The sequence below is a fragment of the Sebastes fasciatus genome, chromosome 21 (genome assembly GCF_043250625.1).
Source record: "Sebastes fasciatus isolate fSebFas1 chromosome 21, fSebFas1.pri, whole genome shotgun sequence".
Classification (NCBI taxonomy): Eukaryota; Metazoa; Chordata; class Actinopteri; order Perciformes; family Sebastidae; genus Sebastes; species Sebastes fasciatus.
In genome coordinates, this window is record NC_133815.1 from 10,051,038 (window position 1) to 10,073,259 (window position 22,222).

The window sequence follows — 22,222 nt, forward strand, 5'->3', positions numbered from 1 at the left end:
ACCACAGGGCTTTAAATGTCTCTTCTAGGGAAATTGAGACTTCACAGTCTGGTTTAATTATCCCTTTACTTCTCAATTCTCTTCATAAATTTCAACATATTGTCATCACAAGTATCTCTGCTCTATATTTAGTGTGCACGAAAAGTACAAATTTATGGGTAACATAATAGTTTCAGTGCACTGTTGTTTACAAATCTCTTATCGCAGACATTGACACTGTGATCATGTGTTTGTAACCAGATAGAAGTTGGCATCTAGGGTTCGTGGGCCCGATGGCCCATGGCCACAAAAAGTTAATCTCTGGCCACCAAACACCTTGGTGGCCCCCTGTGGCCACCAAGTTTTATCAGGTCTCTCTTGAGAATTATACTGCGTGTCTCAATGAGATTGCGGTGTCTGTGTCCTAACCATGAACTGTAAACTGAATGTGACGCAAGCGAGCATCAGCAACAAAATCAGTTTGATTGCATTGATTTCTATTGGAGTGTCCTAACTGACCACCAGCGACGCAGCGTTGCACAGCATGACTGAATTCTGTCGGACGCCCTGTTTCTATTCATTCCTGTGGCTCGCTTTGAAAGCCCTGCAATGGACGAGTCAATTTAATTTATAATTACATATTTTCATTCGGTTAATGCCACAGTTAAGGAAGGCTGTGTTCAGTTGCTTCAAATTGCCTATTCTGTATTGTTTTTACATGAATTTACATTTGGGCCGCCAAAAATGAAACCAAACTTAGGGGCCAAATTTATGGGCTTGGTAGACGGTGGGGCCAGTGCACAAATATTAGCGTCTATCCTTGGCATCATAACTGGAAACAATAATAAGCTAATGGTCAGAAATCCAGCTAGGCAGCTCTAATGGTAGGAACCGCTGCTCGGACCGACTGGGATTCTGTGATCTATATTAGAGCTTGTCTGGGAAGTATGACTCAACAGTGTGGTGGGTTTGGTTCATTACCAAGGAAGGCCAGAGACTTGTGAAGAGATGAGGGAAGGAAAAAGGCCAGAAACAAAATTCCACGAAATGATGATGGTATCATACAGACATCCTGCTTTTCAGCTTGCGGAGCCCATCACTCTAATTTACAGAGAGCGAAGGAGAAACGAAAATGGGGGACATATGGACAGAGGCATTGTAGCCTAGTTTTGGCCAGAGCTCTGTCTTCCACTGAATAATGAGCTGGATTTTATGGCCAGGGTTACTGGCAAGTATCATATGAAACGTATGTATATTTCCTGAATGTGTGGGAATTTATGGAGTGAAACGAAATCTTTGGCGATTAATATTTGTTGGATGAAAATCTAAAATACACATGCCAACAGAAACTCATTGGCAAATGGAAAAGACAAGTTCAATAATTCAACCCAAAGCTAATTTCCTAGATGAGGCTGATTACCTTGAAAGTGTCTATACTGTGCCATAAGCACGATATATTAGGTGTGCCTGAGGGCATAACTTCTTCTTACTCACTTTGGTGTTTCCGTTGCCATGGACAACCACTGGCAGAGAGTCGTACACTGTGTTTCTAACTCTGACGCGGTCTGTTCCAAACTTGAGAAGCACTTCATCTGCCAAAAAGAGGAACACGAGACGTTTCAGGCCAGGTTATGAAAATCGACTTACCACATGGGCTAGAGCTGTAAAGGTTTATAACTTACTGGGTAAATTGCCAAGCCTACAAGTCCTATGAAAATATGCAATCGTTCAGAGTGTCAGAGCAGAACTACAATTTTTTCACTTACAAGAGCCAGCATAAAACTGGGGTTTTAGATATTTGACAAATAATATACAGATTGGTTCAGTTTCTCTGATTTCTCACCAACGGCCCCATTCAGGTTCTGGAAAATCTGGCACTTGTGGTCCAAAGTCATATTGAGAGTTTGCTGAAAGACATGAAAACATAGAGTATCTTAGTCATCCAAGATATGCTTTATAGGGATGTATTTTCATATTAGGCATTGACACAAAATACTTACTCGCTGTAAAGGATCCACGTATATTTTGGTGTAGAAAAGCTGGTCGTCATCATTGTCATGGAGGTTCCACTGTGAAACAACTCCGTTTATGGATGGGGCATAGCCGATTATACCTGCAAGTAATAAACAGTGTGAATTGAAACACATATCCAGCGGCAAAGTATAGGGTTGAGAGACGTTTACAAGGTCGTATACAACTGGTAGACGGTTGTTGGTGACAATTGCAGTATACTGCCTGAATGCCTTCCATAAAGTGTGATTTTTGGCAACAATCCCAAGCAAACAAGAAATGGGCAGGGACTCTCTCTTCCCACAGTCTGGACATAGAAAGGAGTGCAGTAATGGGTAGTAAGAAAGCTGTAATATATACGTTTTAACTGTCTCCCAACAGTGTGTGCTAGCATCTCACACCCTCTCTAAGTGTACATTCTCTACTCCAGTTTTCCCCGGTCTCCACATTTTCCTTCTCTTGCTCAAGGACACTGACCACAGTGACAGATTGCAGGGTTTGGCTATGTTGCTGGTGTGTGGCGATTTGCATCCCATCATTTAAAAAGACGAAGAAGCCGTAGACACTGTAAACAAGTCCGCGGATAGACATGACATAATCTAAATGGCAGGAATGAGAAAAAGTTAAAAGGAAATCACAGCATTTTATGCAAATTATATTGTTGTTAGCGGATCCACAAAATGATGGCTTTAAATTTGCGGACAGGGCTGAGAAGTGCATGCCTTTTTGACCCGATGCAAAAATTCAGTTTTATGCTACGCGGCTGGAAAACACAGTGTACATTGTTCTGAAAGCATGCAACATGGAGCAATAGAACTTATCATATGACTGTCTGTAGAAAATTCAAGACAACTGTTTAATTTATAGTTCTTGCAGGAGTTATTTTTCAACCTCCACCATTTGTTTCAGGTCCTTATTTCAACCATTTATAACACACACGCAACACAGCACAACCCAACTGTATCGTGACTCCTTCCCTGAAAAACTGTACTCTCAGTGACACAGTGGTGTGTGTCCAGATGCTATAAAATGTTCCCCAATGGTCACTTGGGCGGTAGCCGTAGGAACATAAACAAAACCTTCAATTTTATACAAACTGTGGCACACTCTGGGGGCCAAGATAAATCCACATGTCATGTCAGTGACAATGAATGCTAAAAACGGTCTGTGATCAGTCTTAGACGGCTAGGCTCCAACACGGGAGGTCAGACCAGATGATGACCACAGGGAAAGCAGTAATTCGGTGTTCTGAACAACTGGCAGGATGCAGCTGGCCATGTCATGTGGATTATGGGTGATAACTTACTGTTACTGTTACTTTTGCATATATTCAGTACTCATTCAGCATCTGTTGTGTACTTAATGTCACAATCATATTATGCCTAGAAACATCTTCATATGTAATGTAGATGCCTGCTAAATTAATCTTGAGTATAAAAAATAGCTGAAAAGGAACAAAGTCTGCAGTTCTTATTCACATGAATGGGCTTCTGTCACCTTCTGTCCACTTGGACAGGAAATACCTCGAGGAGACAGTTTACAGGGAAAATATACTTTCATTTTACAGCGAGAGATAATAATAAAAGTCCTGCGGTTTTATATTTTAAGAGTAACTCCAGGATGTTGTCATTCCTTGAAATCGCTCCACCACTATTTGGACCAATAACACCGAAGCTGCACCGCTGCTCACCCCCCTGAATTCCAACGAGGCCTGCAGGTCTTCAGCGTTTGACAGCTGATGGTGGAATGTATGAACCCATGCACACTCATAGACGTTATGAGTTAACTATCAAGTTACTCAAACACTAGTCTACCCCGACATAAAATCACTATGCACAGAACATAAATTAAATCGTTATCATTTAAAATACTTTTGAGTTTTTTAATATTTTAGTATTATCTTCAGATAAAGCAAGTTATTCTTTTATTTCACATTGTCCCATACTGACCCACACAGATGACCATCACACTACATTGGGATTATTCTGTCTGTACAGATGAGTCTATGGGTAATGGTTATTCTTAAGGTAAATGGTAGATATACTGTAGTATCAGTTAGGGTTGGGGTTATAATTAGTCAGGGTCATGAGGTCAGGGTGGTTGTGTCTAGAAGGTAACCCCCAAATTGCAAAAACTAGCAAAAACTCTCACGATACTTGCTGCCCCATGACTAGGACTGGGTATCGTTTAAATAATTACGATGCCACTACCAATACCAATATCCTTACAGTGATACCAATACCAATAGAGTACTTCATTCGATACCCATCATGTGAATGCAAGCTGTGTGTGTGTCCCACTGGCTAGGTAATCGCTGCCGCACTGCACATCACTCATAAACCGGTTACCGCTGATAACTCCAACCCACGGTTGCGGGACTGTGTTGTCGCATAAGTGTAACATAAGCGGTCACCCTCCGGTTGCTTAACCTTAACCATTCGAGGTCAATGCAAAGCCTAACCTGAACTATTCAAGTTAAATGTCTAACCTTAACCATCTCGTGAGAGTTTTTCAATATGGGTGTTACCTTCTAGACACTGGTCAGGGTTTGGTAAGGGATTCAACAGGTCAAAACTTTTCGATATATTTCATATTTAGAATTTTTTTAACCCACCTCCAGAGTTGAGGTAGCGCTTGCCACTGCGGATTGAGGGGTACTTGTCAGCTAGTTTCTTATCAGGCCATATCAGTCCCTCTGCAGCAAACAGCACTTTGTGATTGGCTTGTTGGAACTTCCTGAGAATCTCCTCTGGTCCCCCAGCAAAGATAAGATCATAGCTGAAAGGCAGGAGTGAAGATAAAATACAACAGATCATTATTACATTTCTTTCCCCCTTTAGGGGCAGTGTGACAGTTGTCCTAAAGTAGGTTTTATCTTATCATCTCACACACAACCTAGGTTTCTACTTGCTTGAGATAGATACAAATCTTAATGTAAACAGTGAACATTCTTCATGAGTGAGCAGTTGTATAGGCCAGCATTTCTGGATTGTACTGTAAGGTATTTCCAAAAGAGTCCTGCTTTGACAGACATTAACACACAATGCACACACAGTTCTGTGACAGACAGGAAAATGTGCCTAACCCTCTAAATAGGCCTCGTGGTGACTTGTTTTGAAGCCGGCTGTTATTCAAAGGGTGGATATTTTAGGATGTGGAAACTCCTAATGTTTCTGGCAATTGTACGTTGAGGCGTGAAGTCATAACAGTAAAAGAGCTGATTCATTTTGGTGACACCATTTCCACAGAGTCACTCGCTATAAAACACCCTCTTCTGGATGGGACTTTGTACTTGTGTCTGTGTACTGTGCACGTTAATTTAAAATTGGCCAATCCCCAAAATTCATGTACTATATACACATAATTTATATAAGGTGACAGGAAAAGTGAAAGACAACCTGAACCACCTCGGTCGGGCATGTAGTGAGATGAAGAGAAGTCTAACGTAGGTGATTAAGCCTGTATGCTCTATCTGTAACCACATCTGGCCGACACATGTTCATACAAGTACCTCTGTCCCATGTTAAGTCATCAATCATAGTTATTGCTGCAGCATAAAAAAGATCTGCAACCCATGATAAAACAGTCATGAAGATGATTAAAAAGTTAATTAAAAGAAAATAAATTTAAGACTGACACACTGACACATTTCTTTGCTTCTACAGCAGAACTAAAAGCTGCAAAAAAAATGAACTTACATTATCAACAGAATATTATTAAAGTGAAGTTACAGTGTTGACGTCAAAGACATCTGAGAGATATCTACTGAAATAAACATGCTAGCCCTGGCCAACCCTGTCTTGTAACACCACTTATGTAATCCCAGTCTGCTCTCAGTCAAACTTGAGAGGAAGAATAAGTAGAGCTGCCCCGAGGGCTTGTCAATCATGTTTGAAGGTACAAGGTCCATGTACGTTTTGATGCCCCAACTCCCCGCTGGATCAGTAAAATGTTTCTGTTACTGCCGTTACACAGGTTAAACCCAGCGTTCCACCAGCCTGCTGTGACTCCCAGCTCTGGGCTTTGGCTGAATCGAGTTGCTACAGGTAACTGCTAACTGAGGGACCATCTCCCCGGAGCCACCGCCCGCCCTTTGAGGGTCATTGTTTTCTTGTTTTTTCCACTGTGGATTTAATCCAATATACAAACCAAAACGTACACAGACCATACAGCCCCCGATTAGTTGAACACAATATAGGCCGACGCCATAGCAGTGTTATTTTGACCGGAGTTTCAGCGGTTATGTTCATTTTTGTGTATTCTTCCCCTGCTGTTAGTTAGTAGTTGGCTTTTTTGTTTTTAAATGATGACTGTAAATTTAGATCGAACGAACCCAGTATTAGACTTGAAATGCTGACCCCTATTTCGTTGGAGCATTAATGATGCATAATATACTTTGTGCTTTGTACCTGTATACTGTATGTCACCGTTCCATTGGTTTTCAACCATGGATGTAGTGGCTTTAACCCTGCTCCTAGTGAAGTTAAAGGTGGGAACCACCCCCTTTTAATACTGCCATTAGAAAGGTGTGATGTTTGGGAATAAGGTTACCTCACTAACTGGTTTTCCATTTTAAAGCCCAAAAGTAATTTCTATACACATGACACATTTCTGCCAATTCCAAATGTGAATAGAGCGGCTGAAAACGTTCTGAGTGTGAATGGCAATTGAAGTCTCCGTTTAAGGTATATCGCTTTTGAATGGCATGCAATCATTTTCTTTTCATTTTGGGAATTTCAGCCCACGCGCAGAAGCTCGACAACACAGTGAATGAATTTGGATTTCACTTACATTTCAGTAAGTGAATTACATATAGGACAACATTTTAGGCTGTGACTGAATCAGACACTGTCAAAACAACCAAAGTGGCCCAGCAGGATTATAGATTTAAAAATACATTTGAATGGCTCATAATCTTCTATCATTTCCTCTAAAAGAAAAAAACATTAATTTACCTGTTTCAAGGGTGTGACAACTTTGCACAGCAATTATAGCTCACATTATTCATGTGACATAGTGCACTAAATATCATCATCTTCTGCTCCATTTGAGGAAATACGGCCTGCAAAGCTGTTATTATTCTAAACCACTCACATTAACTCAGTAAAACTTTCCATCGGCTTTGAAAACTCGTAATTCAGCTACCTGCATGTGAAAATGACTCTCCTCGTATATTTGCCTTTGCTCTGTAATAATGCCTTTACATGAATGAGTGGGGGGGCGGTTTAGAGCTACATAAATGTGCAGAAGCACCTCTCACTGAGGAGGCGTCGCTTTCATAGCAATTATTACACTCTGTGATTGTGGAAATGTGCTTATTTTCTGATTCATACAAATACACAGCCATTAAAGGTGTTTTGCATCCCTTTCTTATGGAAATGATTTATATTTCAAATCAAATCTAAATTGGTATATACAGTAGGTCAATCTCTAAGAAAAGTAACACATATAAATGAGCAAAGAAAAAATGTATAACAAATAATTTTTCATTATTATACTTGTTGGCTGCAAACCTATGGAATCAGAATGAGGGACAGTATTTTAAAGTAATATATCTCTTGAGAAAATGACTCTCACATAAGATAGTCAGTGACTATTAAAATAAATCCCTCTGCAGGGATCACTGAACAAAGATTAATTTAAGCTTTGGGATATATTTCTTGCTACTGAACCAAATTTCTTTTAAGAAAAGTCAGACTACAAAGGAAAGGTAGCATTGGTCTAAAGATACCACAAAAATGGTGAAATCATTCTGTCATATAAAGTTAAATACTGTAAAACAAAAACAGCTAAAAAAAAAAGTCTTTATTCGTCAACATACCTATCCACGGAAAGGACAACAAGATCCTCCTGGTCAGCCAGAGCCTCCATGGCCTCCTTCAGTAGTCTGACTTTTTGCCCTCCACCGATAGAGCGGCCCACGTCACCACCCTTCCACGCTTCTCCCATTCCCAACACCTGAGACAGAACACAGGAAGTTGTAGAGCCCAACATGAGCTGGCTTGACACCAAACTACACCAGAAGGCAGCCCAGCAGCACTGCAAAAATACACATCTACCAAAGTCTCATTTTTCAGTCTTCATATTTTTATCTCTCAAAACCAGTGAGCAATTCTGCAAGTGGGAGGAATATTTTCACTTGTCTTTTCATATTTAAGACATTTCCAAGAACTTTCCTAGAATAGGTCAGCATAAGACTGTAATATCTATAAAAAAAAAAAAAGAATATAAAGAAACTGCTTTGGAAAATAGGGCAATTATGTTACCCTTTTCACCCAGTGGTAGCTAGAATTGCACATTTTATAAGCTCCTGTGGTTAAGTGCTGCCAAAATACACTTTCACACAATCTCTCTGGTTGTTAACACAACTGTGAATGTAAAAAGGCACACAGCTAGGGGGAGATGTAGATACAGTAAGAGTGTGAGCCTTGGAGTTTAAGGCAGCTTCATACTGATCATCCACATGGGTTGAGTTACCTGCGGTACTGAGGTAACACCTGAGTTGCAGTCAAATTATCAGGTCCCCTGTTATTCTTTGTTTACTAGTGTCATTGGGTTTGCTGTACAAAGATACGTGTACACCAACCCTGAGAAACAATATAACCAAGCAAAGAATAACAGGAAATTGACAACATTAACTCTTATTTAGAAAGGTCTCAGTAAGAGCTCAAAAAGGCTAGCAAAGTAGCTTGGAAGTGTTTGACTGCAAGAGATAGAATACAAACAGGTTCAGTAGGGTCACAAAGAGAGGCAGAGGACCACGCAAAAGCAGGCGATGCACTAACTCTGACCTCCGAGCAAAAAAAAACAATGTTTTTTTTACTGCTGGCTCAGAGGGGAATTGTGGACCCACATTGAGGAGTATCCCTTTAAGAAGGATGTTTTTGCAGCTTGCTGCACTTCATTGTTTCCTTTAACAGGTCTAATCAATCTTGGGAAGTGTGTGTTGAAAACATTTGGCTGCTGCGTGTGTGTCTGTGAGAGTGTAGCATCGTTAGTTGGAACAAACTACACATTTCTGGGCATAATTTTAGAATATGAGAAGACGATCTTACCTTCACATTGTACTTGAAGTAGTTTGCAGACTGCATAAAGCGGAGGAAGCCATCCGTTTCCTCTGTTGCAACAGTAAGGACGAGCAATTTTTCTGCAAAAGAAAGAGAGACATTTCCACAACCTTATTTATGGGACTTATAAAGTCATCACATATTTTCTGGCTACCAAATTATAGGGATGTGCGGATGTACTAAATTGTGACAGTTCAAGTTGTGAATTTAGAGCAAATTCTTGGTTTCGAATGAAGGGTATCCACAGAAATGTGTCTAACGTTTGATGCTTATATATACAGTAAGTATTGTGATTTCCAATCCTGTGAACCAGGTTCCTTGTAAACCTCAGACCTATGTCAACAAACTGCCAGCTATTTGGTTTAGCAGCCTAAACCTACATCTCAAATTAGGAACATGTACTGTAGTTTTGATTTGATTCAAAAACAGAGGCATAATTTTAAACTCGGACTTCCTTTCTTCTTGGGTTAAAAGAACTCCCACAAAACCTCCAGGACATTTCCAGTGGCCATGAGTGCTAAAGTCTGCGGTTTGAGGAAAGGTTAGACCAAATACAAAAATACAAATTAGCACCATGGCCTCATGTGAGAGAGGCAGACTACACCCACTAAGCTAGTTTTCACTTGTCCTATTATGTTTTGTAAAACCAACTGGGGGTAGCTTTGATTAGAAAGGCCGCAATATGTGATTGTGAGCCAAGGAGGGAAGTACCGTGGATCTCTCTATCCGGTTCATCAAACTCTGTTATTGCATGACGGGGGAGCATTCATTCATTTACAGCTTCCAAAAGATCATTTCAAAATGTGCAAAATGTTGTTCTGCGCTAGTAGTCAGGCAGGCCAACAAAAAGTTAATGACATTTTAATATGGTTTTATAGGACCACTTGAATACTAATCCTGCTTTTCATGTTTCAAGAGCCAATCTGCCTTCTGTTTAATATACAGCACTACGTTCCACTAAACTCTTGTAAATGATTTATTGGACATTGGCAAGTAGGATTGAAAGTGTGAAACAGAATATAGCAGGGCCCTATAAAGGGCCCAAAAGTGCACTCTGCCTGTTAAAGGGCTGGAATACCAAGATTAACATGCCTTCATTGTTTCATTTTTGGGGAAATTTGCCATTAGCCTGGTCTTCATTGATTATTTATCTTGTTGACTGCAGAACAAATATCACCAAGCACATAAAGATTCAAGCTATAAAAAAAAGATATGTGGTGATGTCACTGTTTTATTTGTGGTACAAATCCCCTCACCATCATGCAAACCCACTCTGTTTGCTATGGAAGAGGAAAGTTTGGATAGGGATATAGACAACTCCTAAAAACAACTCCATTTGAATCAAAAATAATATATATATAACATACCGGACAATCAGTGGTCTGTGGGTGTTGAAAAGTTGGACATAAATTGAGATTCTTGACATCCACTGTATTTGTACTTCATTCCTACACTCAACGGCTCTCAACATGGCGACAGCAAGTCGGGGGCTCGTAGCTAACGGTACTAACAGAGCTAACAGTGCAAACAATGGCAAAAGTGCTGACAGAGATAACAGTGTTAACCTGGGCGGAACTGGAGGGTGGGCGCTACGCTTCTGCGGCGTTGATCAGGACGGCGCTATCAGCTGCAACCGTCATGATTGCAGAGCTTGCATGCACGAACATGCACTAAAAGCACACGCGGCCGGCACAGCTAAGCGAAGCTCAAATTACAACACACACAGAGGGAGAACAACTTCATTCTCTGCTCAGGTAGACATTACTCAGGACATGGCAAATAGTAGTTTGCAGCTTTATTAAGGCTCTAGATATTGAATTTTGCACCTTTAAACTAAACAGCCTCAGGAGATACAAGAGCTTAGGTCCTATTCTAAGTCATTATTTGTCATCTCAATCACCCACCTACCACCCACTCATCCACACTAAAGTACATTACAAGCAGCCTCCTTGCAGCTCTTTTCCATCCATTTCCTGTCAATGTGACTTAGCCATTCTCTCATCCCAGTCTAGCCTGTGGCCCTGTCGTCGCTCTAATAGCAATTCCAGCACTCCTCTGACACAGACGTTCTGTTACAGGTTAGAAATATTTCCGTCTGTCTCTAACCTAACAGCATCATGTGACATATAGCAAAAAAACTGGGCAGATTCAGAGCAACATGAGTTTCAAATTAAGCACCGCACAGAGGGAAGGGATGCCTATTCTGAGCCACAGGTGTGTCCATGTTCTTGTTCTTGGCTTGGGACGATGAAGCACAGTGAGGGGGTTAGTACAGTATCTCCCACATCTGGGAAACACATTTTCAGGCAATTACATTTAATATGGGCATGCATGAAGACCAATTCATCTGGCAAAAGATGTGTTATAAATATAGGGATAACGGCGCACACAGAAGTGCCACAAATACCATGAAAAAAGAGAGCCTGAAAGAGAATTTCAAACACAGCTTAATTTTTAAACACCTTTGTACAGCTGGCCAAAGTTTGTGTGTGACTGTTGGATTGTTGGAAAGTTACAGAAATAGTTGGACACAGCCCCCTCAATCCGATGTATGAAAGGTACAGGTGGGAGGAGGGGGTCTCCAGAGCTATTTGACCGTCCGGCAACCAGTTCTGAGAGTATACCGGTGCCTCAAGAATTGTCTGCTGGGATTTATTGGCAACATTTGGTACTTCCAGGAACATTCTCTATTTCATAATGCTGTGATTACAGCCAGGACATGTGTTTTGTATTTCTCTTTGCAATGATTCAGTAAATGTTCCTGTGCCCATAATAAAATCACAACCAGTAGCTTTGTTTGTATTTGTGCAATGAAAGCATGTGGTGAGCTGTGTGTTGTGATCCCTGCTCTATTCACTTAGTACTATGACTTATTTTAATTTCCTAAACTATTAAAAGCTGTACTTTTGCACGCGCCCAGAAAACAAAAACACTGACTCGCTGGCCGGTGATGTCAGGCAGACATTGTCATCAGAATGAAACAGGCCAACAGCTCACACCAATTACCCCTTGGTGACTTTGCCTTGACCTTATGGAACCACACATGTTCCTCTGTCCGTAAACATACAGGCCACATCAGTGCACCCCAACAAGCAAGCTCACAGTTAAGTACAGCCTTGGGATGCAAACCACCTTTGATTTAAAAGATGAGACAGATACTTTATTGCCAACATTAAACTTTTTATTGAAACACGCCGGCAAATGTTTTTCATCGCTTTTCCATACACAATTCCTGGTGGAAAAAATCCCTTAGGATTCACAGTGGCCTCATGTGAACTATGGCTGGCATTGTGATATTATCTCCAATATTACACAAAGTACCTAGGGAATAGTTATGATCTGCCAATTCTATGCCAAACCAAGGCCATACATCTATTATTATTTTTTTTATCTCATCTGGGGGTTGTTAATAGGCTGCTTTAAGTCCAGATTTTGATTGGGCTTACAATCACTTACTTGGTAATTCTCTTGTAATCAGTTTGGCACAATGTTCTAAGAAATATTGTTAAATTGCATATCTAACTATGATCATAGGCTAAAAGTGACCAACCTTGCACACTTTAAATGTTGAGCAGATTATTTTTAACTGACTTTCATTCATAATTTATGCCATCACACAGTCTTATAGCACGTCCTTTAGCACATCTAAAAATATGTAAAGGAAATTTTGAGTGTTTTTGGTTTTCTCAACAAAGTGGTCTTTTGGTCCCTTTTTGCCTCAGGTACAGAACATTTATGAGGCATGCCTTTCAGGTCATCATTGATTCCACACTGTTCGGTTTGTATATGTTTGCTTCCACTAGGGTCCATTATCCACAAGCATAGTATTAACTTCTGTGTGTACACAGTTGTAGAGATGTCAAAATACCATAAATTTAGTGGTCAATACTAATACCAGTGAAATCCCACAATTCTCCAAACCCAGTACGCTACCACGGTAAAAAACAAAACAATAAACACTTTGAGGTAGTGTTAGGAAGTTAAACAGGCCATAATTCTGTATTTTTTATTTATATTAAATCATTTATATTGCTGTGAAAACATCTCTTTCAAACAACTGTATTTATTTAGGTTTCTCACCAAAAACAAAATGTTACAAGATTACATGATAATACAATTTTTTTCTGAATAGAGCTTGAACATTGGCTGCTACCAGTTAACGTTAAGTAGCGTACCACCTGCCAATTTTTCATCATGGATTTGTTGTTCACTGTAGCATTATCTGGGAAAAAATAGGGTTCATCCCCTGAATGCGTCGACGGTGAGTTTATTGCTTCCGGATTTTAGACACTATTAGTCTCAAGCTCCCCCGGTATCTATGGTACCTGTGATAATGTAGAATAATTAGTACTGTCATGTCTTCAGAAGTTTGGTATCGACTTGGTACCGAAGTATGGGTTCTTGTAAAATCCCTACGCAGATGATATCTAATTCTATGTTACACCGGATGATCTGCACCCACTTGTTATTTAAATGCACATTTACTAAGATAAATCTTATGTGAACAACCTGGGAATTACTCTATTACCACTGTACTACTCTGATTTTAATTTTGATATCTGTATTTTAAATATTAACAGAACAGGCACATATTTACAAAAGGTACAACCTTGACCCATTGTCATATTCAGTTAGCTCATGATCCCATGACACCAACCAAAGTGAAATAGATTCCCATGATTGAAAGTAATATTGTCTCACTTGATTTCCCTTTGCTTACAATTTAGAAATAGTGTCTGGGTATTTTCCCTTTTCATGCAACATGCAGACCGTACCTTATTTTTCTGTTCATAAGAATGGCTAGTCTCGTACTGCTTCATTGTTCAAATTAATCAATTAAAAGGAGAGAAAACAATTGTTCAAGGATAACAAAAGCACAAGCCTACCTTCCAATCTAACTACAAAATTTAATCCTGTGCCAGTTGTCCATTCCTTTGATGTGTTTATATAAATCCCACCGATAATGAAGCCTAACTGGGAGACAGATGGCAACACACAAAAGGAAAGTTGTTTTAGACAGCCGGGATTTTGGAGGATGAGTGTCTAGTCAGAGTAAACACAGCAAGCTCTCACGTCAGTACTGTATGAACAGCCAACGGGAGGAGAGGAATGCAGCTCATACAGTGCTGCTGTAACTCTTCTTTGAGAAAGGCACAGATGCCAAATGGTCTTTCTCTCTCACTCTTTCTCCGGACCACATGGGCCTAGCCGTCTAGGTAAACTTTCACACTTCGACGAGCAAAGGTTCTGACTCACTGGCTGGAGCTAAGCTTAATTAAGCATTTCTTGCAGAACGGAAAGCAGTATCATGGGAATGCGCCCTGGCTTTGAGCATAAGGATAACAGGAGCTTTCCTCTTTGAGGAGACAGTCCTGGGCAGTGAAAACAAACCCCTGTTCTTTCTATTTTGGTCATCCAAATAAACAGTGTTCACAAAAGGTGTCAGGCAAAGGAAAGTGCAAGTAGTTCAGCTAATAATCCTGCATGTCTTTGGCCTTGCACTTGACTGAGCCTGACTTTAATCCCTAGGTAAAGCAAGAAACTATGAGATGGGGAAAAGAAAAATGATTGCTTATAACCAAGTCTGACCTGATTCGAACTTGCACGGATTGCTCAGCAATGCTTAATTCTGCTTTTGTGAGTGCAATCCAATGTGCCATGTCTGAACCTGGAGATTTGCCTGAGGATGAGCACCCTCCTGAAAAGCCAGCCCTCATATTAAATGTGAATTTAACTTTAACTCAAGTCAGTGAACTGAAATAATGAAAGGCGACATCACTATCGGTGGTACATGGAGAGTGGTAAGAAATTGTTTAAATGCGGTGAGTGTAACAGACTCCCACCAGGCATTTATTCTTCATGGATGGGCCTTAGCCTTTGAGCTGTGTCAAAATATCAGCAGTACAGTAATGTGCACTGTCACGTTGTACAGCTGAAACCCCTCATTGTATTACTCAAAGTAACATACACCCTTTGTATCCTGGTGACTGTTTTTTCTAAAAGGAAATGCTGTGGAATTTCGAGCCAGGTTGCATAAGAAGAAATTTATAGGAAAAAACAACATTGCAGTATTTGGTTGGTATGTAAAGCATGGGTTGATGTCGACATCGTTTGGCCACCTCAGCGAGACAGACATGTCCCGAGTAAATGAAAGGTGATACCTTAGCAGCGAGAAATGAAAAGGCAAATAAGTCTGTGCCCTAATTTTTCACAACAGTAAAGGAAAGACAAGCATTTTGAAGAAGTCAGCGTGTAAGTGAAGACACACAATCCATATTTTGGACACTGAAAAGAATAAATCAGAGCAGGAACAGAGCTTATCTCTCTCCATAGAGGCCTGTATAACATTCCTCAGAGTCATTCACATCCATTTTGCAAAATATAAAAGGTCACGTGTCATGTTCTTGTCTACTGTGATGGTTACTGTAACTCTGGCCCTGCTTATACTTTAGTTTATGCTAAAAAATTTGTTTCAATGAAATGTTTAATTTCTTGGATAAGTTATTTAACTCATTTAAAAAAATAATCACATTCAAATGGTGCTGCGATTTGGATATTGGGTCACAGCTAGAACCAGGAAGGTGTTAATCTCACCAACAGTGCAAACACGCATTTAATCCAACTGTGAAATAATACATAACTACTGGACTTCATTAAATGGATGCATGCAGAGTTGTTCAGAAAGGCAATTATTAAACCTTCAATAAAATACATTTTTGGCCACTTGGGAACAGCGGAAATTATTTACACATCCAGCAATTATGGAGCAACATTATCATTAGTTTGGATCCAATATTCCTAGTTTTTCAATATTTTCTATCAGCTCTGTTTTTGGTTCTCTATCAACTCCCGGGGGAAATATCTGGCTGTTCAGCTGCTACTGTAAATGTCTGTCTGCCATTTGGTGCTGAGGAGGTTGTGTATATACAGTGGGTTTGTGAAGCTCTCCCACTATAAACAACACTGTGAGAGCAGTGAGAGTGAACCAAAACAGGAAAGTTGCGGGGCAGACAGCTAAACAATGATCTGAAACCCGCTATACAGCTCCATACATCGAGGGGAGCTGCAGAATAAGGTGTTAATTCTCTGTATATTCATCACTACGGGCAACTCCAGTCCCCCCTGGAAGGCATTCGTAGTGTTGCACTCGGTTGTACATTTAAAAGAGATAGTTGTGTAAAGAATGAAAAAAGACAGAGACGAGTTCAAACCCTGCCTCTTTTGTCACCTCCGCACAGCTGGCTAACCGCTGTGTGAAGTGGGTATCAATGTGTCGGAGTGTCGGTTACGGAAAGTGGCGTTGGAAAGGTGCCCGGGGACTCTGGAGTTTCCTGCGCAGTTCTGATGAAGCATACTAGCAGTTTAAAAGTGCTGAATGTGAGATCGGTCGCATTTCTATTTCGCACGGCTCTCAACATGGCGCCAGCTGAGCCGGCAGCTCGTGGCTAGCGGTGCTAACAGCGATAACGGTGAAAACAACGGCTAAAAGCATGCGTACTCAGCCCGGATAGGTCAACAAAGCGAGGAGAAGCTCAGATTACAACACACATAGAGGGAGAGAGACTTCATTCTCTGCTCAGGTAGACATTATTCCTCTATATCTTTACATAGCATTGTTTGTTGCTATATTAATGCTCTAGATATCGTATAGAGAACCTTTAAGGACAAAGACTTCTTGAGCACATTTGCTTAGTGTATTGGACTGAATTTATACAAGAAGAATAAATAGACACAAAAAGCAATTCATGCCGTCTTTGTAGACAGACATAGAATACATTTCTTTAACTGCTTAGTCCTCACTTAAGTAACTCTTTCATCCATTCAATTCTCAGCCCTCAGCTAAACATAGCATATTATCTGACCTAAAGATTTTCCAGCTTTAGAATGCATTAGAAATAATGTACCTACATGCAGCCTTGGCACAGAAGTATCACTTATTATCTAAACCCCCAGACCTGCAGACATTCCTTTTCACTTAAAAAATACCATTGTTGAGGGTGCCTGGGTTAGCTCAGTTGGTAGAGTGGGCGTCCATGTATTAAGGCTTGGTCCTGACTGCGGTGGCACGGGTTCGAATCTGGCCTGTGGCCCTTTCCGCATCCACTCTCTCTCTCTCCCCCCTTTCAAGACTCTATCCACTGTCCTCAATAAAAATGGAAAATGCCCCCAAAAAAATAACTTTAAAAAAAAAATAAAAAAAAATACCATTGTTGCTACCTTGGTAAGTAACCCATGTGTTTGTAATTAGCCATATTCAACGCATTTTATGCATGGATACAAAAGGGACTAGAAAAGCTCACTGGTTGGGTAGTCAGACATTACTTTAGCTGTCCACTAAATTAAAATAGAGTTTCTTTTCTAGTGACATTTCAAAGTCACCAATAATTGATAAAACGCACACAGGGCTGTGTAGTGCATCTGCAGAAAAGGCCTGTGTTTCCAATTACATACAGTATGTCAGACCACAAGCACTTGAGCCTCTGGATGTGGCATGATGTCACTAGCATTAGGCCAGGAAACAATTTTGTCGTCTCGACTCACGCCATTTTTGAATCAAGAATAGCCTATTTATTTTACCCTACAAAAACTACTGTAATGCAAAAAGAATGAAGGACTAATCTAATCTGGTTTATGTCAGGCAGTGCTGTTGTTAGTGCAGTCATTTCCTCTGTTGACCACAGTCCGGTGTTACTGTAGAGCTTTAAATCCTTCTTTGTTAACAGGAACACACACGTGATTCAACATAATACATTTAGAGGTTAACAATTTAGGTTTAAACAGTGTGTTTTCAAATTTTTTGTGCTGAAATTGCTGTAAGTGGAAAGAAAACCACAATTTGATGATATAAGCTATTATATTTTGATAATATTTCCTGCAACGGAGATATGAGCCAATCATTTTAATGTAAAACCACATGCTGTTTCTTTGAAACGGCTCCTGTTTCTCCCTTCCTGGAAAGTAAATTGAAAATTCTTTAAAGATGAGCAGTGAGATGCTCCCTAACTGCAAGTTTGGCATCATCTACAGGTTCTCCTCAGCTAGCTGATTTATTTCAACAGGCTTCAATGATTTCTAAATACAAACTGAAATATCTGGCTCTTAAAAAACACAAACAAAAGTCGGTACTTTGAAATTATTGGATAACCTGCTGTGATTCGACCAAGGGATAGTTTCCCAGTAAAAAGCTGCAAGCTGGTCCTGCCTACTTCTGACAATTGTTTACTGATTTTAATGTGATTGTCTCATTTTCCTGTAGCCATTTCCCCTCCTTTTTAAAAAAAACTTCATCACATTGGTATGTTACAGTAAATATCCCAGCCTTAGTCCTTTTAATATGTTGACAACTCTTAATGACTACAACTTAACATAAAGTTGAACAATACGTGGCAATTTCAACAATTCAAGATTCAGCCAACAGCTCTTGCCAAAGATCAACAGCTGCTCAATTCCCACTTTCACACAGTCATCATTTAAATGACTTGCTAGGTAGGACAATGGTATATTTACTAGTCCTGACAACTTAAGCTGAAATGTCATCTGTTTTCAGTTTTCCTTGAGAGGAAGACATTTCATCATTGGAACTGTCCGCTTGATATCCTGCCATCTTATCTACTTGATAGTCGGCAGAATACCTCAGACAGCTAAGAAAAAAAGAGACAAAAAAAGCAGACAACACAACGCATATTTGGCTGGAAAGGAGGCACAGAAACGACCTTGTGGTGATACAGTGACAATGTTCTTAGGCATGATTGCAGGCTTGGTCTGCCAGCAGGGTTTGTTAGATTGTTAGACTGGAATTTCAGGCAATAGAGCGCTATTATACAGCATATAAGGCATGGACAACCTTAGGTGGAGTTTCCTTTTCTTTTCTCTATAACATGTTCCCTGCTGACACATCAGTGTTGTTGTCTGGGAAAGGTCTAATCTAAAGATGACTATTCCGTGGAAACTGTCAGATCATACTGAGTAATGGCTCTTTTCTTTGTCTCCCACACATACACTCCCCAAGAAATGTCAACATCTCTCTGTAAGATAGTGTTGATATAAAACAGATCTCATTTAGATCACCACAGCTTTTATCGTTTTCCGATGTTAATGTTCTCCGTTAAATCCAATATAAATATACTCTGTCAGAGGTGCTGTTCACACAGTCAGACAGAAAATAAGTGAAAGGCTCCTTTCAGGTGGCTGGACAGTGGGGGTCTACGCCGCCCAATTTTGTAACTTTCCAAAACCGACAAACCAACAGCCACGTCCGCTGTTCACAGCGACTGGCAAGGTGCGCATAGGTGAGAAATGGGCAGAGCCCTGCATTCCTTCTTCTTTCACTGTCCCTTTTTGCTGCTGAATTGCACCGTTTGCGTCTTTGTGCTACAACCGCTGGAGAGTCATTGTGGTCTTAGAGGAGAGTTGGCGGAGAGGTACCAGAATCTGCATTAAGTGTGAACTAACAGAGAAACACTCTCCCTACATCTGCACAGGTGGCATTCAACACAAACCAGGAAGTGTGAATACATTTATGCCGCCTGTAAATGCAATATTTTGTGTAACCTTTTTATTGTTTCCTTTCTAATCACTATTTCTGCTTTGTAATACCCTGTCAGGATGAGCAGCATCAGGAACGTCACCCTGAAACAGAACATACAACTTGTTCTTTTTGATGTGGTGTTCTAAAGGAGAAGTTATTTGCTTCACTTTTCACCCCAATAATCTTCTTCTTTGTTCAGGAAAGAGGAGAAAAAAAGTGTTTGACTTGGAACTTGCGGGAAAAGATGACTCATCAGGTTGATATTCCACACTGTTAACACCTCATAGAATAAGTGTAATGAAGTGTTTCTGACGTTATGACCCAGACAGGCCCCAAAATTTCTGATTATTGGACTATCACTATGAGTCAAAAACAAATGGCTCCTATTTGGATTAGAAAAATAAGAGAAACAAAGGCACGCATGATCTACATCTAAAATTGGCATATAATGTGTAACGCAATGCCTCATGCAATGTGTGTTGGGTCTTGTGCTTCAAAATCCTACTGCAACACAGCAAACTATTCATGGAGTTAAGCTGCGTTAACTGTTAATTGAGTCAGTAGAATTGCTCGCCAGTGCCTTGTTTAGTGCATCACAACACCTTTAGTGGTTAAAGAAAGGTTTCACATACAGAAATTGAGTCTAGTCTAGATCCCTTTTTGCTGTTTTGCACACCAAGGGAGTCGAAACATCTGTGTATGATGTTCCCTTGGCAATGAAACGTAAGGAAAAAATGAAAAAAATTGACTAAATTTTGAATATATTTTTTTTTTACCCACCCTTTTTCCTACAGAAATCAAATCTATTTAATCTATTGATCTAAAAAGAAAAAAAGTTTCTGCTTTTCAACCATTGTAGCAAAGGCAGTGCATTATATACTTTAAAAGAAAAATAGAGCTAAGTAGCAGGAGCAACATTAAACCCAATCCAATTGAAATACTTCATATAATCCCGTTAACGTCATTAAATGAAATCTTAATTGCACTCAGTTTGCACGGTCATATAAACTAAAGTATGAGAGCTCTCTTTTACAACTGCTAATCTACCTTTTAAATTCCATTCATGAGAGATTTAGTAGTTTATTACATTTACCTCCGGACATAATCCCCCAGGTAGGCTAACAAGGCTTTATAAGCAAACATTTTAACCCTTGTAAAGTTAATGTGGCTACTGTATGGTAGACACTCAGTTGGTCCAGGACAAAACAAGCCTGTGGAGAGTGAAGGCATCTGTTGTTGCCCTGCCTCTCCCAGCAAAATGCATCATTAAAAAAGTACCAGACTTAACCTACACACGATCCCACAGCATTTATGACATCAACACCGGTATAAAAACAAACATATGCACCCACTTATGTTGATGTTTGCAGGTCTTTACAAGATACCCTGAGACTGCGAAAAAGGGCTGTGTTTTAACTGAAATGAGTTAAGGGTAATTTAGAGCAATTGAGCAGTAGGAACAACATAAAACTGGGTGCTTCAGACAGCTATACATGTACTGTATTATATAGAGCCTGTCTCAACAGCTGATCAGCTTCTGTTTGGCTCTACTCCACCAACCTTCAATTATAACAGGTTTACAACCACTTCTCTGTTTCTCAAGCACATAATTGCTTGTTTGCTATTAAATCAAATGCTAATGGATTTCTTGCACATTGTGATTTATGGTAAAGCATCAAGCATTGCTTCTATAACTGCTTGCTCTGGTTTTCATTGGAGCTTAAAATGCAAAGCAAGTGTCAACAAGTGAAAACCCTGAAAGAGTCGCCTCCAATAGGTTAGTTATTTCGTTGCACTGACATTTTACAGCCTGACGTGTATATACAAGACGCTGCCAGACAACATCAAATAAAAAAAAACAGGAATGTGTGAAACCGCAGACGGTTCTTTTGTGTTTAAGCACTATCATGTAATTTTACGCTCCAACATATGGAGAGCTCCACAGATTCAGATCCACGCACAGGGAGACACAGGCATGCAACCTGCGCCTCAAGCAAGTACAGTAGGTGACATCATGTCTAAATTGCATCTTCTAAAATAGATAATTCAATATTCTCACACTTGGCAGCTCTGATATGCAGCTATAGAAGACGATCCAACGTGGATTAAATATGATGTAGCTTCGTGCGTAATGACGCAAACAATAGAGAGGAGAAAGAAAAAAAGTTGCTTACCTTTAGGAATAGGCGCAGGAGTTTGAGGTGTATCAGTAGAGTAGAGGCAATTTGCAAACTTCATCCAGCATGAAAACACAAAACAAAACTTGAGGTATTCCATGTCTGTTATTGTGCGTGTTTCCCTGAACAAAGCTGGACTATTATACCTCCCAGCCCGAAAAACAGTGGTCGGGTTCAGCCCTGAAGGCTCGTAATGCAGCCGACGCTCTCGCGATAATAAAATAATAAAAGGAAAAAAAAAAAAAATCTTCCTCCAGTGGTTGTGAAGTTGTCTGGACGCAGCAGCTCTGGAGACAGCTTGAGCTCCAGGGAAGTATAAGTAGTGTAAAGCAGGAGGACTGGAGAGCAACAGGCGTGGTTTCTTAATTGCGACTGCAGCCACTTGGGGTGAAGTTCCAGCCCATGAAGAGAGAGAGGCAAGATAACGGTGTTAAAGCCCTGACACAGGGACGTCCTGCGCG

At 40.2% G+C, this 22,222-nt stretch overlaps 1 protein-coding gene across 2 annotated transcripts in view; it reads right to left on the minus strand.

Moving 5' to 3' along the window:
* plod2 (procollagen-lysine, 2-oxoglutarate 5-dioxygenase 2) overlaps window positions 1–22,218 on the minus strand; it is a 36,280-nt gene extending 14,062 nt beyond the window's left edge. For both annotated transcript variants that reach the window (XM_074621515.1, XM_074621514.1), the window contains exons 1-7: window positions 21,759–22,218; window positions 9,045–9,136; window positions 7,811–7,947; window positions 4,604–4,767; window positions 1,980–2,092; window positions 1,823–1,886; window positions 1,474–1,571 (exon numbers count right to left, since the gene is read on the minus strand). In XM_074621515.1, the coding sequence (XP_074477616.1) occupies window positions 1,474–1,571; window positions 1,823–1,886; window positions 1,980–2,092; window positions 4,604–4,767; window positions 7,811–7,947; window positions 9,045–9,136; window positions 21,759–21,861 (771 nt within the window). In that variant the 5' untranslated portion in view covers window positions 21,862–22,218. The remainder of the gene's footprint in view (window positions 1–1,473; window positions 1,572–1,822; window positions 1,887–1,979; window positions 2,093–4,603; window positions 4,768–7,810; window positions 7,948–9,044; window positions 9,137–21,758) is intronic.
* Window positions 22,219–22,222: the final 4 nt, after the last annotated feature.